The 16,769-nt window shown below is 46.3% G+C and overlaps 1 protein-coding gene across 1 annotated transcript in view; it reads left to right on the forward strand.

The window, feature by feature from the left end:
* The window catches only part of Myh13 (myosin, heavy chain 13, skeletal muscle), a 56,362-nt gene that overhangs the window by 17,188 nt on the left and 22,405 nt on the right, over nucleotides 1–16,769 (forward strand). The window contains exons 12-21 of the mRNA XM_013522112.1: nucleotides 379–528; nucleotides 632–802; nucleotides 1,638–1,947; nucleotides 4,185–4,258; nucleotides 4,354–4,441; nucleotides 8,619–8,736; nucleotides 9,494–9,617; nucleotides 10,726–10,862; nucleotides 12,814–13,069; nucleotides 14,968–15,210. Of these exons, the coding sequence (XP_013377566.1) occupies nucleotides 379–528; nucleotides 632–802; nucleotides 1,638–1,947; nucleotides 4,185–4,258; nucleotides 4,354–4,441; nucleotides 8,619–8,736; nucleotides 9,494–9,617; nucleotides 10,726–10,862; nucleotides 12,814–13,069; nucleotides 14,968–15,210 (1,671 nt within the window). The remainder of the gene's footprint in view (nucleotides 1–378; nucleotides 529–631; nucleotides 803–1,637; nucleotides 1,948–4,184; nucleotides 4,259–4,353; nucleotides 4,442–8,618; nucleotides 8,737–9,493; nucleotides 9,618–10,725; nucleotides 10,863–12,813; nucleotides 13,070–14,967; nucleotides 15,211–16,769) is intronic.

A 16,769-nucleotide genomic window follows, 5' to 3' on the forward strand; every position in this document is an offset into this window, starting at 1 on the left:
AGGAGGAGGAAGAGGAGGAGAAGAGGAGGAGGAAAAAAGAGGAGGAGGAGGAAGAGGAGGAGGAGGAAGAGGAGGAAGGAAGGAAGGAAGGAAGGAAGGAAGGAAGAGAGAGAGAAAGAAAGAAAATGAATGAATGAATTATCTTTGTAAGAAACTTTGATAATCATCAGAGAAAGGGGAGTATCATGAAATGGGCAATTTCATGATATGTCACCAAGGGGCAAAATGTCCAGCAGAGAAATATTAAATATTATGTGGAACTGTATGAAATTGCTAATAGTCAACTGCTTTTGACCTTCATAACGTCAATTTCATATGTTTAACTTAATACAACCTTAAAAACAATGATTTGATGTTGAGGGGGTTGTCTTCTTCAAGGTGACCAACTCAGTGGGTGCCCTGGCCAAAGCCGTCTATGAGAAGATGTTCCTGTGGATGGTCACCCGCATCAACCAGCAGCTGGACACCAAGCAGCCCAGGCAGTACTTCATCGGGGTCTTGGACATCGCTGGCTTTGAGATCTTTGATGTGAGTTGTGTGGGCAAATAATTGCCCTACTTTGTGTCTGCTTGGGTGAATTTCCGGAGGATTTTCAAACTCACTCAAAGTCTTTGGTATTTAAAACACCAAGTTCAACAGCCTAGAGCAGCTGTGCATTAACTTCACCAACGAGAAGCTGCAACAGTTTTTCAACCACCACATGTTCGTGCTGGAGCAGGAGGAGTACAAGAAGGAAGGCATCGAGTGGGAGTTCATCGACTTCGGGATGGACCTGGCTGCCTGCATCGAGCTCATCGAGAAGGTAGAGAAATGCTGCTCCACAGAGTCAGCTTCTCCTTCACTGGGACCCTCAGCTTGCTTCTCTGCTAATAGATTGATATCCCTAAACCCCTCTCAAGGTAGTGAGCATTCGGGTAGCTGAATCCCCTTATGCAGGGAGGGTAAGCTTGTGGAAAGTGCCTGGAATCTGTGCTGACACCTGAACAGGTAGGTGGGTGATTAAAATCTAAAGGCTCAGTTACCTCCAAGAATATGGATGAACCCTAGGAAGGACTATGGCATTATTTTATCTGTTTGACTTGCCCAAGGAAGGACCATGGGCAGTGGGATTCTTGATAGAATGTTACCATGAAAACAAGACATGACACTCTTTTTGTTTTGGTGTCAGGAATTGAACTCAGGGCCTTGCACTTGCTAAGCAGGCACTGTGCCATTGAGCTATATCCCCAGCCCAACACTCATTTTTTATAAAGGACTTCCCTTAACACTTGACCAGTGGTCATGTTGAAATGAGTACATTTTCCTGGAGTAGCAATGAGAAATTCATTGGTTTAAAGTATGACTTTTATATGTAACTTGATATTTCCAATGTATTGCTGACAGATACATATCATACATAATTTCATTCCATGTTCCTTTGTTCAACAAATATTAATTAAACGCATCCTCTGTATCTACCACTGTTCTATCACTGCACCAAACACACCGGAAGCCTTGTTTTAACAAAGGTTGTATTCAAGTATTCCTGGTACCACAGTCATAGCATCCAAGGATTTCTCCTTGGCTTCTCCAGCCCACAGAGCCATTGGTATATATTCCCAAGTGTAGAGCACAGTCTCTTGTTTACCCCCTTCCAGCCGATGGGCATCTTCTCCATCCTGGAGGAGGAGTGCATGTTCCCCAAGGCAACAGACATTTCCTTCAAGAACAAGCTGTATGACCAGCACCTGGGCAAGTCCAACAACTTCCAGAAGCCCAAGCCCGCCAAAGGCAAGGCCGAGGCCCACTTCTCGCTGGTGCACTACGCCGGCACCGTGGACTACAACATTGCCGGCTGGCTGGACAAGAACAAGGACCCGCTGAATGAGACCGTGGTTGGGCTGTACCAGAAGTCTTCACTAAAGTTGCTGTCCTTCCTTTTTTCCAATTATGCTGGGGCAGAAGCAGGTAAAAGTATTTCCCCCCTTGGCTTGCTCTGTGCGTTTGCCCACAGCCCAAAGCGGCTCAGGGAGCCGATAGTCAGACATCAGCTTGAGACTGAGCTTGATGCGTTTGTCTCTCTCTCCACTCCACTTTTCTTCCCCCTACTTGGCTCGCTCCTCTTCATTAAGACGCTGTGTTCTGTGGAGGTAAAACGGACCTCTCAGGAGACAAGGCAGATAATATCACATTGTTTTATAGTTTTTAAGGGCCAGGGATATAGCTCAGCAGCACAAACATCTGCCTGGCAAGCTCAAGGTCCTGAGTTTGATTCCTGGTAGAAAAAAAAAAAAAAAGAAAAAAAAAAAATTGTAATAGTGTTTTAAATAATATATAATTAAAAACAATAAAACCAAACCTTTCCAAATTCAGTGGTGTTTAATAAATTCACAGTGCTGGGCCAGGGATATAGCTCAGCAGTACAGTGCCTGCCTGGCAAGTGCAAGGTTGTGAGTTCAATTCTTGGTACCAAAAAAAAAAAAAAAAAAAAAAAAAAAAGCACAGTGCTCTGCAAACATCACCCTGACCTCATTGCATCAGCCCTGTGATTCATGAGCAGGCACTTCCTGTTCTGGTCCCCAGCCTCTGGCTACCATTAGCTTATCTTCTGTTTCTATGGATTTGCTTATTCTAAAAATTTCATACAGGGCTGGGGATGTAGCTCAGCGGCAGAGCGCCTGTCTGGCAGGTGCAAGATCCTGAATTTGATTCCCAGTACCAAAAAAGAAATTTCATACAAACTGATTTATATACCATATAATCTTTTTGTCTGGCTTCTTTTACTCAGGCTTATATTTTTAAGATTTGAAGACAGTGCACACACACCAGTGTTTTATCCCCTTCTATAGGAAAGTAACATCCTGTTTTATGAATATACCATGTTTTGTTTATCTGATCATTGGTTGATAGACATTTAGATTTTCTTGACTTTTTGGCTATTGTGAATCAGGCTGCTGCAAGCACGTTTAGATAGAGTATTTCTATGTGGCTATACATCGTCAGTTCCCTCGGATATATACCGAGATGCAGAACTGCTATGTCTTATGATAACTGGGTTTGACTTTTGAGGAACTGCTGAATTCTTTTCTACAGTGGCTGCACAAGCGAGTATCGCTTTGTTTTTTTAAACCAGAAATCAAACTCAGTACCTTGTGCTTGCCAGGTGGGCACTGTGCCACTGAGCTATACCCCAGCCCCAGGACCGTTTCTTAAGATTCACAATATATTTGTACTTTAGATGATTGCCAGAATAGAAGTTTAAATGCATATATTTATACTAAAGCTTTTAATTTTTAAATGTATGCAATATAATCATTCACCAGATAATTAGATCATTTGAAAATTAATGTCTAGTGTACTCTGGGGAGAGGAACGTTAAAAATGGTACAAGTTTAAACGTGAATGATGAACAACATTTTCCTTGAATCTGACCAAAGTAGCTCTGTAACTGTATTGCTTAATCTCACTTAGAGACAATACCAAGGCTTTAATACAAAATCCGATGTGAGTGTGGATCTGAGGAAATTGCTTTCCTGGATCTTTTTCCTGACCCAAACTCACGTTCCTGCTCAACCCTGGGGATATACGAGGGGGAAATGAAAGCTATAGGGGGAGGTGGTACATAGCACTGTGTACAGGCTCAATCTGGATTAAGCATCAAAAGCTAAATAAGAAAGTGAGTTATTCAGAAAAAGTAGATCAAATATCACTGACTCCAGATGAAGGTGGCAAATTGATTTATTTTTAAACAAGAAAAAAATCAGCTTGTAGAGCAAGTATTCTTGAGAAAATTTAATATTAATTTCAGTTACCTCCTCACTAAAAGACAAACAGTAATTCAAGAGTAAAAGGAGGTAAACGCATAAAAGAACCTAAAATCACCGAGAAGGACATCTCTTTCCATTACTCAGTGTGATGCCAGGTCTGGCTTCTACAAGGAAGGACTGTCCTTGCCATACTCGTGTGAATCACACTTACGTGTCACTCACATCCCACCCACCCCAGGAACGTGGTAAGAAAGTTCAGTGTCCCAAATCTGCATAATCTAGAGGCGTATTAAAAACAATCAAACACGCAGGACTTTAGTCTCTTCTATCCAAAGGAAACAAAAACTCCTGCTTCTGGTCTTAAAAGATGTACTTTAGAGAGCCCAGCTGTGGGTGCCCTGGGCTGTGCCTGACATGTCCTCTTGTGTCTGTCTCCAGGTGACTCCGGCGGAAGCAAGAAAGGTGGGAAGAAAAAGGGTTCCTCTTTCCAAACAGTGTCTGCAGTGTTCAGGGTTCGTATTCTGGCACTTTCCATTTTGGGTGGTTTTCCTGCCCAGTGAAATGGCATGTGCTAAGATAAATGTGCTTGCTTTGGTTTGTGTCCCAGGAAAACTTAAACAAATTGATGACCAACCTAAGGAGCACTCACCCCCACTTCGTACGGTGTCTGATTCCCAATGAGACCAAGACTCCTGGTGAGTAACAATCCGATCTTGCCACAATTTGAAGAGCACAGGACTTCCTGAAATGTGAGCAAAATCTGTGTGTGTGTGTGTGTGCGAGCGCGCGCACGCTTGTGTGTGTGCATGAGTATAAAAGGGTTAGAATCCTTAGCATCCTTGTCACTTCTCAAAGGAGTCTGTTACTGAGGCTGCCAGATTTAGCAAATAAAAATGCCAGATGCCATGTTAAATTCCAATTTCAGATAAAGAATCACTCAGTATAAGTATGGCTCATACAATGTTTAGGATATATCCCTACTTTTAAAAATACTCATTACTCATCTGAAATCATGCTGGATTTGGCCTGGGACCTCTGCTGTGAAATTATATGCCAATTATCATGCATGTATACACAGACACATTCAATCCTTAGCTTTCTATGATTCTTAAAGGTGTCTATTAGATTCCTTTACCCTAAAATTAAGAATTGCTGCATTTGGCAAATAATTGTCTTAGATATCCCATAATAAAAACAGCATAGTTACAACTATTTTTTGAGTCCCTATTGTTTGCCATCATCCTTTCTCAATTATCTTTCATCTTTGGGACAGTTCTCAGTAATATACATGCCATTGTCTCCATTCTACAGATGAGAAGATTTCAATCAGACACCGTATGTACATAGATATAAAACACCATGCAGTACAATAGACCTTCTGCTGTTACTCAGTCCTGACCCACAGATATTCTTAAAATCATTCTTAAAATGATTCTTGGCTGGGCGTGGGGGCACACACCTGTAACCCCAGCACTCAGGAGGCTGAGGCAGGAGGATCACTGTGAGTTCGAGGCCCGCCTGAGCTACAAAGTGAGTTCAAGGCCAGCCTGAGCTGCATAGCGAGAATCTGTCTCAAAAGGCATTAAAAAAAAAAATTCTTAAGCGTCACTGTTTCTCAGGGTCCTTTGTCACACTGAGAACAAACTGTCACAGAGTGAGGGCCATGAGGAATTCATTCACAAAGAAGTTGTTTCATGGCAAATGCTGGGCTCAGGGCTCATGATTTGACATCCGGCCTGCAGCATTACCAGTGAGCGGAGGTGCTAGATCAAAGAGGGGAAAAATTCCAGCCTCACTCACCATGTGACCCTAAGCTGACTACTTTCGCTCTCTCTCTGCCTCAGCTTTCTTGTGCGCAAAATGAGAATAACAAATGGCATTTTTGTTCCTTTCTCTAATAAACACTTATAAGGTGGCTGCTCCTTCATAAATATTCACCCATTTAACCCACATTAGAGGACTGCACAAAGACTAAATGAGCAAGTACAAGTAAAACATTACAAACAGGGCCAAGCACACAGTGAACATACCTAAACACTGTTGGTCAGTTACTAGCCATAGTATGCACAACCAGAGCCTTAACCCCCCAGATGACGAGGTCTGCTATATTTAATGAAACTGCATCTTCTGCGGAAGTTCTGAGGCCTAAGTCAAACGTACAGATCAGTGCATTGTGTGACAGGCATGTGTAGGGCGGTCTGTGCCCCTCCCCGTGCGTTCATCACAGCCAGCCTCTCCTCCAGCTTGGAGCCGAGCCCTTTCCCTGGTTCAGCATTGGATTAAATTGTTGTATGTTAGGGTTTTGTTACGAAAAGACCAGTTGCTGCTGTTGCTGAGCACACGTTTGTGTAAATCAGAAGGACCTGTGCCCTGCCTCCTCCACAGAGCAGATGGCCTTGAGGACCAGGAGGCAGGAGGGTGAACTGGACCTCTGTGGGTGCAAACTTTCCCTCTATTTGGGGAGGGGAAGTGAATCTCAGTGAGATCCCTGCCTCTTCCTCTGTGTTTGTTTCTCCTTTACTCTGGCACCTCCCTGTTGTTATTCCCACTTTGAGAAACAGAACAGCACACTAACACCTTAGGAACCCCCTGGTGGGATCACTTCCTGCCCACAAGTCACGCTGGAGACGGCCCCTTAGGGTGGGGCTGGCCTGTGCATTGTGCAGTTTGAGCAGCATCACTGGCCTCTGCCCTTCCAAGCCCTCTTCTGAGTCCACACAGATGAGCGGGTCCAGCCTCAGCTCTACAACTGCCTTCAGCTCATGAGGCTTCAGTCTCCCTCCCATAGGGTCCCACAACCCCACAAGATGTCTCTACAGGATGAGAAAAAGTCTCCCCTTCTGAGTGGACAGAGCCCCAAAAGGTGCAGAGTTTGGCAAGAACAACAGCAGCTCTGGTCTCTCTATCACCGAATGATGGGCTTCAGGTTTCCTTCCTGTTGTGAAAGGATAACTGTCCTTAATACGCCTCTGCTCCCTGCTCAGGCTCTTGATCTAAGCCTCAGCCCTGTCTTTGGCCATGCGTGGTTGCAACAGTAAAAAGTATCTACTGGGCCCCTTGCGTGGGTCAGGACCTATTTTAACCTTATTACTAGGGCCAGGGATATAGCTCAGCAGCACAGCGCCTGCCTGCCGAGCGCAAGGTCATGAGTTTGATTCCTGGTACAAAAAAAAAAATGAGAATTAACCTTATTACTTATTTTAACTCACTGGATCTGTACAATAGCCTATTAATGTAGATATTATTATTTTCCATATTTTACAAATTAAGAAACTGAGAAACAAAGTCTCTGTTCACATACTTAGTAAATAGCACAGCTGGGATTTGAACCAGTAGGAATCATGCATACAATGAAACATCACCTGGTATCCCATTAATAGGTACAATTTATGTTTTATGTACCAGTTAAAAACAATTTTAAAATAAAGGGCTACATCAAAGAGATATGTAAAATGAAAATTATAAAATAAAACCAAAGTATGTTTTCAAACCTGAAAAAACAATGTAAATACTGTATTTTTAAAAGGATGGGAAAGTTTATTTGTAGATAAAGAAAATATCTCTAGGATAACCAAGAAATAGAAATGTTTGAAGTTTTCCAAAAAAGAAGATTTGTAGCAAATGTGAAGAGGTAATTTTAACTATACTTGTTTATACTACTAGAATGTTAAACCATGTCAGTTCTAAACCATGAATTTAATCCATGTATTTTCTATTCACTATACTAGTAAAATGAAGGCATTACCATATAGAAAAAAAGGAAAAGAAAGAAAAAACTATGGGAGGTAGACTAGCTAACTTCTAAGTTTCTAGCTATAAGTTTTTCTGAATTTCTGATATATTTTCTCCTTGGTCTTAAGCAGTAGTTTTTTTCCTAGAGAATCACTGTCCAATAAAATTTGGGGGAATGACAAAAAGGTTCTATATCTGCACTGTTCAATATAGCAGCCACTAGTTACACGAGGTGTAGCTGGTACAGCTAAGAAGTTTCAGTGGAAATTGACACACATGGTTAATAACTGCTATACTGGACAGTGCAGCCTTAGCAAAGCCTCGGAAATTGTGTAATTGTATAATGATCCCTCCTCACAGCAACTAAGGAATCTTATGAATATTCTGGAAGTTTCCATAAAGTTAAATCAAAGCCAGCATTCTTTGCATTCCTTCCAATCTTAGGGAGCCCACCGTGAGAGGTTTTCGTGTACCCATAGTACCTCTCCTCTAGCCCCTCACACGGCCCCAAGATAGAAAGTTTCCAGTGCCAATCTGATCTGTGCCCGACCCAGATGGTCACCCAAAGTGGCCACAGCATCCCCCTCATTGACTGATGTTCATCCCTCGGGCTCTCTTCTTCCACCCAAAGTCCAAGCCTCCCCCACAAGCCCTTGCTTCCCACAGCAGGTGCGAAGCAGCTGGTAGGTGACCACTTCCTCCGCCCTCAGCCTTCTCCATCTGCTACCACAGCCTCCTTCACTGTTTTCCCATCTCACATGAAAGGCACAGACTGCATGTTTTATGCCCTCATCCTTGTAGAGGTAGGAAGGCATTTCAGTTTATCTAATGAGAAGCCCAAGGGCTGCTTCACGCTCATTCTGATCTCTCTTAGATCCTAGATTGAATCAAGGGCAAGATAAAGATCAGAAACTTGGCTTGTGTTTCCATGATTATAGGCACTGGAGTCTCCCCCAGAGGTTGGGATTATTTTCCTCTGTGGGACTCGTAGGCTCTAACTCCCTCAGTCTTAGAGCTGCCGCTAACTCTTTTCATGAAAGTCTGGGTGTGCGGAAGTGGCTCGTGATAGCTCAGATCATCAAAGATGAGCTCACGCAGGAGAAGGCCACACACATGCTCCCTGGGACACTCTCTCCCCAGGTGTGATGGACCACTACTTGGTCATGCACCAGCTGCGCTGCAACGGGGTCCTCGAGGGCATTCGGATTTGCAGGAAAGGTTTTCCCAGCCGGATCCTCTATGCTGACTTCAAGCAGCGGTAGGTTCCCTGCTGTGCATCTCTCCTTGTGAGGCACCTTTTACACTCCCCAAAAGGGTTGATCCCATGTCCAAAGTGAGTGCTGGGCCGACCCAAAGTGGTCCCAAGGCCAGAGCCCAAACCCTCTAGCCTGACTGTGATTCTAGACCAGAATGTTCCAGCCTCTCCTCTATGGGCATATAGGACTAGATGCTCCTTTCTTGTGGGCTGTCCTGTGCAGTGCAGGATCCAGGCCTACAATTTAGCAGCATCCTGGCCTCTGCCCAAAGATGGCAGCAAATCACCTCCCTTTCACCCAAGCTGTGACAATAAAAAATGTCATCAGATGCTCCCGTGGGACCAAATAAGACCCACTGCTCTAGATCAGCTCTCTCCTCCTGAGTGCCATCTGGGTCCGGAAGTCCAGGCCTTGTCCATTGTGGAGACGGGAGAGCGCCCTCCAGAGGCAGGAGTATCAGTGTCTGCAGGTCACAGGTGATTTTGAGGTTCTTCCAAGTCAGATAAGAACCATTTCCTCTGAAACAAAATTCCAGCTGTGTGTTCTTAGGCTAGGATTGCTTCTTTCATGTTCTTCTCCCTCTGCCTTGTCCTCTTTGTCTGGAATGCACTCCTGGAAATCTCCCACTCCTAGGCCAGCTGTATAGTATTCTACTTCCTCTAAGGCTGGAACGGGAGAAGGTTCCAGAAAGCCTATTCTCAGATATAGGTCCATTCCCAAAGGTTAAATTTGCTCAGGACTGTTGCCCCCTCTCTACAGGTACCGGATCCTCAATGCCAGTGCCATCCCCGAAGGGCAATTTATTGACAGCAAAAATGCTTCGGAGAAGCTCCTAAACTCCATTGATGTGGACCGGGAGCAGTACCGGTTCGGCCACACCAAGGTGAGACAGGCGAAGCTGGCACTGTCCCACAGCCCTGGCCGCTGGTTCGTTAGCTGGTCAGAGGGGAGGGTCTCTTCCCTCCCGCGCGCAGCCTAACCGTCCTTTGCCTGGTAGCCCAGATAAAGAGAACTGTCCTGCCAGGTAAAGGGGCTTCTATTTCTGCACTGTTTTTTAAGTGGCTGGAGCTTAGATTAGAAGTCTAGGAAAACATCAATGAGAATTTTGGTGTCCTCAAGGGAAATGAAGAGAGAGATTCTTAAAGGAGAAGAAAGACTTAGTGGGGGAAGAGAACATAAAACAGAATGCAGGGAGGGGCAGTGATAAGTGGAGAAGAATAATTATAACTAATAAAGCGGCTGCTAGTTAGTACGTGTGTACACACCCTGTGAAAAGCTTTCCATATATATTTAATAGACTCCTCACAGAAGAGGTAAAGGTGATGGTGATAAGGTGGGTGTTTACCTTGAGTTCTTGGGAAAGGAAGGTTAATGGAGACAGCAGAGGCCAAGGTCAGTGCTCAAGGTCACATAAATAGATAAATCAAAGAATAATCATCAAGTGGCAAAGGCTGACTTCCTGGCCTGTCAGTCCTGACCTGCCTCCAAAGCCCTACCTTCCAGAAAGAGACAAGCTGGGATCCCTGCTAGTTCAGAGGGTGCTGTCTTTCCTTGAACATCATGAGGACAGAGGAGTTCTGCTGCTGAGGAGGGTGGGTTTCATAGGCCCCAAGGGTGGCCCCAGCTTTCCCAGATGAACCTAGAGAAAGGCAAATGAGGAGACACCTGCATCTGTGACTTTCTCCTCAGCCAGACCCCATTACACTCTGGTTACTTCCCGGGCCTGTCTTTCTTCCCTGGATGTGAGCTGTTAGAAATGGTCAGTGAGGCTTATGGGCCTGGTACCTACTTTCCAAGAGGCAGCCTCACTGCCCAGAAGGTCCAACTATAGGGATAAGGTGCCACTGAGAAGCGGTCTTGAGAGACAAATTGCTGCTGGTTCTGCCCCATTGCTCTGAACGTCAGGGCTGGGGCTAGGTAGAAAGAGGCTCCCCCACCTCGCCAGGACACCTCCTGAAGACTAAGCAGGGCTTGTATCTTTTTCAATGCAGGTGTTTTTCAAAGCTGGGCTCCTGGGACTCTTGGAGGAGATGAGGGACGAGAAGCTGGTGACCCTGATGACGCGCACGCAAGCCTTGTGCAGGGGCTACCTGATGCGGGTGGAGTTCAAGAAGATGATGGAGAGGAGGTGACACAGATTCTCCCTCCTCCTTACCCTCCTTCCTTACGTAGCAGCTGCTTATCCCTTTCTGCTTTTAGTCTTGGGGTGTCCATTTACTCCTTCATTCTCTCATTCATTTGCTGAAGCAGCGTTGACTAAGCAGAAGTCCTGTGCTGGGTAATCTGGAGAACACAGACTTGAACCCTGACTTCAAGCAGCTCACACAGAGACACGTGCATGGGAAGGGGGATGGGAACCGACGCGAACATGCCCTCAGCCTCCTTGCAGGGATCACAGTTGGCATGCAGGGGTCAGCAAGAAGAAAGAACTTGCCAGAAGAAGCTTTGCGTGTCCTGTGCAAAGATGGTCTGGGAGGGGGACGGACAAGCAGGTCACTTACTGAAGCAGAGGGGGAGGCAGTGGGAGTCCCCAGTGCATCAAGTTCAAGAGCTCGGACGGAGTTCTCTGTCTGATGGGGACCATGGGGGAGGAATGGTTGAGTCCGGTTACTCTGGCAGCCAGGGAGAGCATGAATGAAAGGGATGAGAGGGACAAGACCATGTTATGGCCGTGTCTCCAAGTAAAGACTGGAGTTAAAACACAGTCAATAGGTGAGAGAACAGGGCATGATGTGAAGGGCTGCTTATGAGTCTTGCTCCTTGAATAACTCCAGATAGGAAACAGCACTGATGGCTGGTTGTGTGCGTCAGGTTCCAGGGAGGGTGCAATGTGGGTGGGAGCTCATTCTCCTTGGTTCCCTGCACCCCGTGTAGATCTAGCCCCACTGACGGTCACAGTGCCTCATTATGTGGTAGGAGTCATCCTGGCATCCAGCTTAGGGAAGCCAATGAAAGCTAGTATGGAAATGGGTACTCACCCGTATACTCGCGCTAGGGATGAACAGCCGTGATTGATATTCTAAGCAGGCATCAATCACCTTGGGGTGGAGGACCAAACCTCCATCACCCACCCCTTCCTGAAAAGTCCTTGTCCCTGCCACTTGCAATGGCTAAGTGGCTTGTTTCCTCATTTGATCCCCATTTAATCAATATTACTCTAGCAATTGTTGTGTACTTATTGGTTGACCATAGTTTTATCCCACCTCACACCCACCCTATGATTTGCCACTGGATCAATGTTACCTAAGTGATTAAACTTTGTAATCTTCTTGATTGATGATAGTTCTGTCCCACCTTAAGCCTGCTTTGCCTCGTGGCTTTGCTCAATAACACAGCCTTGAGAAGCGGGGTTGGTAGGCAACCCACTCTCCAGGGCCCCTTCTGTCCCTCTCAGACAGAAGCTTTCTTTCTCTCACTAAATTCCTCCTACTCTTAAAAAAACATCCCAAAGAAGGAGCCAGTTTAAGGGGAAGAGAAGCAAAATTTCAGGTGCCTGCGAGGCACGTGACTGTGAAGTGAGCCATCGTGTAGGCGATGCTGGATGTGGGCAATGGTTGGAATTAGGAAAACAGATCAGTTCTAAAGGCAAAAGACTGGGGGGTGGGGCGGCTGGAGACTGCCATTCCATTAACACTTCAGCAGGCAGAGGGGGCCCACCAGGCAAAATACCACAAAGCAAGAAATCAAAGGCAGAGGAGGTGCCAGAGAAGGGAAAGTCAAGGAACACCTCAAATGCGGGTGAAAGACTCAATAACAAGAGAGAAAGATGCTCACTGCATTGGTCATGAAGAGGGCTCTGATGGCCTCGGGTAGAGCTCTTCAGTAAGGTGGTACAGCAGGCAGCCAGGTGAAGGACAGAACTACAAATCCCTCACCTTCCCTTCCTCCCGACCTGTGCGTGGGCCGTGTCCTGTGTCCACTGTTTGCAGAGCTACTCTGGGGTCTTGGGACCTGCAGATCTTCGTGGTACCTCCTTCCATCTGGCCAGGAAAGATGGAGGTTCTGGGTGACAGATGGGGTTTGGAGAGTAGACCAGAACTTGCTATGGTTCATTAATCCGAGTCCTCACGGATACACAGGGACTCCATCTTCTGCCTCCAGTACAACATCCGCTCTTTTATGAATGTCAAGCACTGGCCCTGGATGAACCTGTACTTCAAGATCAAGCCCTTGCTGAAGAGTGCAGAGGCGGAGAAGGAGATGGCCACAATGAAGGAGGACTTCGAGAGAACCAAGGAGGAGCTGGCCAGATCTGAGGCTCGCCGGAAGGAGCTGGAGGAGAAAATGGTCTCCCTCCTACAGGAAAAGAACGACCTCCAGTTGCAGGTCCAGTCTGTAAGTATCTTCTACCTGAGAATGCAAAACAGACACTCTTTCCGGAGGAGAGAGGAGGAGGGGGAGCATTGAGACCCCAATAAAGTGTGCATTCAAGAGGCAGTGGTGTCACCTAGCGGTCACAAAGAGTATTGCAGCACCACCCTGCTGGTAAAGGGCTGGCGCTGGCTTAGCCAAAGTCTTACAGGCCAGAAAATACGACCATAAAGTGAACTTGTGCCGTCCCTGGTGTCTCCCTGTCTTCTATAGCACAGTTAGACATACTTTGCTATAGACATGAGGGATGTGTGCAAGTCGCTATAAGCAAAGACTGTCAGGAGTTCACGGGGTGTTTTAAAAATCATATCAATAAAAATAAATCATTAAAATTAAATAACCCAATTCAAAGTAGAAAGAGTAATTTTCCACATGTGATTTTCAATAGTATGATTATACTCCAAAAATGTTTTAGAGAACACATTTTTATCAAATAAAGATGAAAAATGAAGCTACATCTGCTATGTACAGCACTCTGGCAGTATAATTGTCTCACTTCCCAGAGGGAAGACATTTATAATTTTCCCTTTTTTAATGGGCCCTCAAATACTTTCTTCGCCTTTGCCTTATTGCAAAGAATTTTCTACTCTGTTTTTCACTTTGCTAATCAGTATGGTGCAGTTCTTAGGAGCACCTTCCCAGGAAAACTGGGCAAGAGGGCAAGAGTAGAACCAAATAACCAAATAACTGCGTTGACATGCCAGACCCTCCACACACCTGGAGATCAAGTCCAGGCCTTAAGTTAAGCAAGCGCTGTACCGCTGAACTATGTCCTCAGCCCCTTCATCCTTAACTTGATAGCTTTGTGATTTTAGACAAGCTTTCTTACCTACACAATGGGTATAGTTACACTTTTCACTTCATACCCAGCTGATGAAGAGTCAGAGGTTTAGCGCTTGTAAAATATCTAGCAGGTAGCTTAAATTTAGAGATGTGCAATGGCATTAGCACTTATTCTCACCAGTCTGTTTCCATCTGTCCCCTGCCATGTGTGCCTAGCATTTAAAATACTCTCTGATGGGAAGACACAGCCTGATTATTGTGAGAACAGGATTAGCTCATCTTCACCTGACCAGGAGATTTGCTGCAGTCTTCTGAGACCGGGGCTTGTTCAATCCCTCACTCCTGTGATATCAGTGTGCTGCTGTTCTGTGGCTCCAGGAAGCTCACACGGGCAGCCCAATTCTGTTGAAAGTTAAAAAGTGGCAATGTTTAAAATAAAATACTAGTCAACTTGGGACAACATAGAGTAGATGGATCCTTTTTCAAGCAGTAGTCCCAGAAAGAAGGAGATGACAAGACCTTCAAATTTTGGTGAATGTGCAGAGGCTTTATTCTTTAAAACAAACGAGAAACTCCATAAACTCCCCTGCTGTAGCAAATTTCTATTCAATGAATCTTATGTGGTTTTTTTTAAAAAAGACCATATGGGGTGGGGATGTAGCTCAGTAGCAGAACACTTGCCTAGCACATTCCAGATATTGGGTGCCATCTCCAGCAACCCTCCTGAACAGTACAGTTGGTATATAGATGTGCACACTCATGTGAGTGTATGTATGTGTCACCACTCCTTGGCTTAGAACCAGATAATGTGCTGCCCCCCTCCCCAGCCGGGCAGTACTAGGGGTTGAACTGAAGCTGTTTCCATTAAGCTACATCCCCAGCATTTTTATTTTTATTTTGCTATAGGGTCTCCCTGCATCACTCAGGCAGGAGTTGCACTTGCAGTCTTCCTGCCTTGGCCCTCCAGAGTTTGGAATTGCTTCTCCAAGCCGATAATGGGCTTTTAAAGTGTGAAGCCCTTTCTTTCCTGGGTTTGCCAAGAGTTCTGCTCAAAACTTACAATGACCTGATTCTTTCAGGAAACCGAGAATCTAATGGATGCTGAGGAGCGGTGCGAGGGACTCATCAAAAGCAAGATCCAGCTGGAAGCCAAAGTCAAGGAGCTGAATGAAAGGCTGGAAGAGGAGGAGGAGATCAACTCTGAGCTGGTGGCCAAGAAAAGGACTCTGGAAGACAAATGCTCCTCTCTCAAAAGAGACATCGATGACCTCGAGCTGACCCTGACAAAAGTGGAAAAGGAGAAGCATGCCACAGAGAACAAGGTGGGTGCAGCTGAGGGCCCGAAGGTCTCCCTGTGAGGAGGAGCAAGGTGGGGGCAGGAGCCACATCCACCCAGCGTGGTCTGGAAGTGAGCGGCAGGAACCAAGCGGAAGGGTGTTGAGGTGCCTCTGCCTTGTTCTCCTGCTCCCAGGCTCTTCCCAGTCCTCCCTGTTGGACCGTGAACTTCTAGCATGTCCTCAGGAGGCAGTTGCTTCCCATCCGTTGCTGGTTCTCATAGCGCCTGGTACAGGCAGAGCAAGCAAATGCCTGCAGATCAGGAAGGAGGCAGACAACTGCATGACATCAAGGATGGGCAGGGAGGGGGCTTCAGGACCCTCATGCACTGGAAGGGTGCAGACTGCGGCTGCCTTCGGGAAGGTCATTTGGAATTATTTAGTCAAGTTCAGAATTTACATATCCTACAGTCCAGCTATTCTGCTCAGGACGAAGAACTTCCTGCAGTTCACAGGGGGACATGCGGGAGGACTTTGTGGTAGCACTGCTTACGGGGCAGAGCTGAGGTGGGGTCAGGTCCACAGGGCGTGGTGGGTGCACACCAGGGCGTACAGAGCAGCCGCTGTGGGCAGCAGGCTGTGCGCAGAGGGTGACCGGGATGGATACTGAGCATCCCGTGCCAAGTGCAGAGAAAGGTAAGAAAGGGAAATGTCCAGCATGGTGGTGTTTGTGCCCACAGAAATCACCTGCACACAGCACGGCCTTCCACGTTAGCAAAGACATGTGGAAGTGCATGCAGGACTCACACCATGATGGCTGCCCGCGAGGTGCAGGAAGGGGTGAGGTCTGCTGGGTATAGGGTGACAATGGCAGTGGACAGTCAGAGCCAGTCTTAGATGGGCAATTGGGTGAGACGGAAATAGATGACAGCGAGGGGCAGGGACTGTGGTAAGCACTGCCCTGTTCACAGGTGGCAGCCGTGACTCAGCCCCCGCCAACTGCCGGCAGGTGGGAATGTGAATCCAGTACTTTGAGAGCTTCTGATTTTCTAAGAAGCCATAAATCCAGGCTTGATGTGAAATCTCGTTTCTTGTCTTTGTTGATAACACTTCAAAAATATCCAAGTTAAAAACAGATGTCACCAGGCATGGTGGTGCATCCCTGAAATCCCAGCCACTTCGGAGGCTAAGGCAGGAGAATTGCAAGTTCTAGCCCAGCCCGGACAACTTAGCAAGGTCCCTGGGCTGGATCCCCAGCTCAGAGAGAGACAGGGACAGGGACAGACACAGATAGAGAGGGAGGAGCAGGATGAGGAAGAAAAAGAGAAGGAGAGGAGAAGGGGAAGCGCAGGAGAAAAAGAAAGAAAAAAGGGAGAGATGAGAAAAAGAGGGGATAAGGGAGGGGGAAAGAAAGAGAAGGGACAGGAAGAGAGAGAGGTGTTCATAGCCGGCTCAGCACCCAGTGAAGAGGCAAGCACTCCCAAAGCCTACTGTGCATGAAGAAGGCTTCCCCTGAATGCCTTATAGCTCCGTGCTTAGTACCTTCAAGCCGCATCCCGAAAATGCAGGACCTCTTTCCGGACTTCCTTGCATAGCATCTCCTGCCT

Source organism: Chinchilla lanigera, unplaced genomic scaffold (genome assembly GCF_000276665.1).
Source record: "Chinchilla lanigera isolate Chin_1 unplaced genomic scaffold, ChiLan1.0 scaffold00066, whole genome shotgun sequence".
Classification (NCBI taxonomy): Eukaryota; Metazoa; Chordata; class Mammalia; order Rodentia; family Chinchillidae; genus Chinchilla; species Chinchilla lanigera.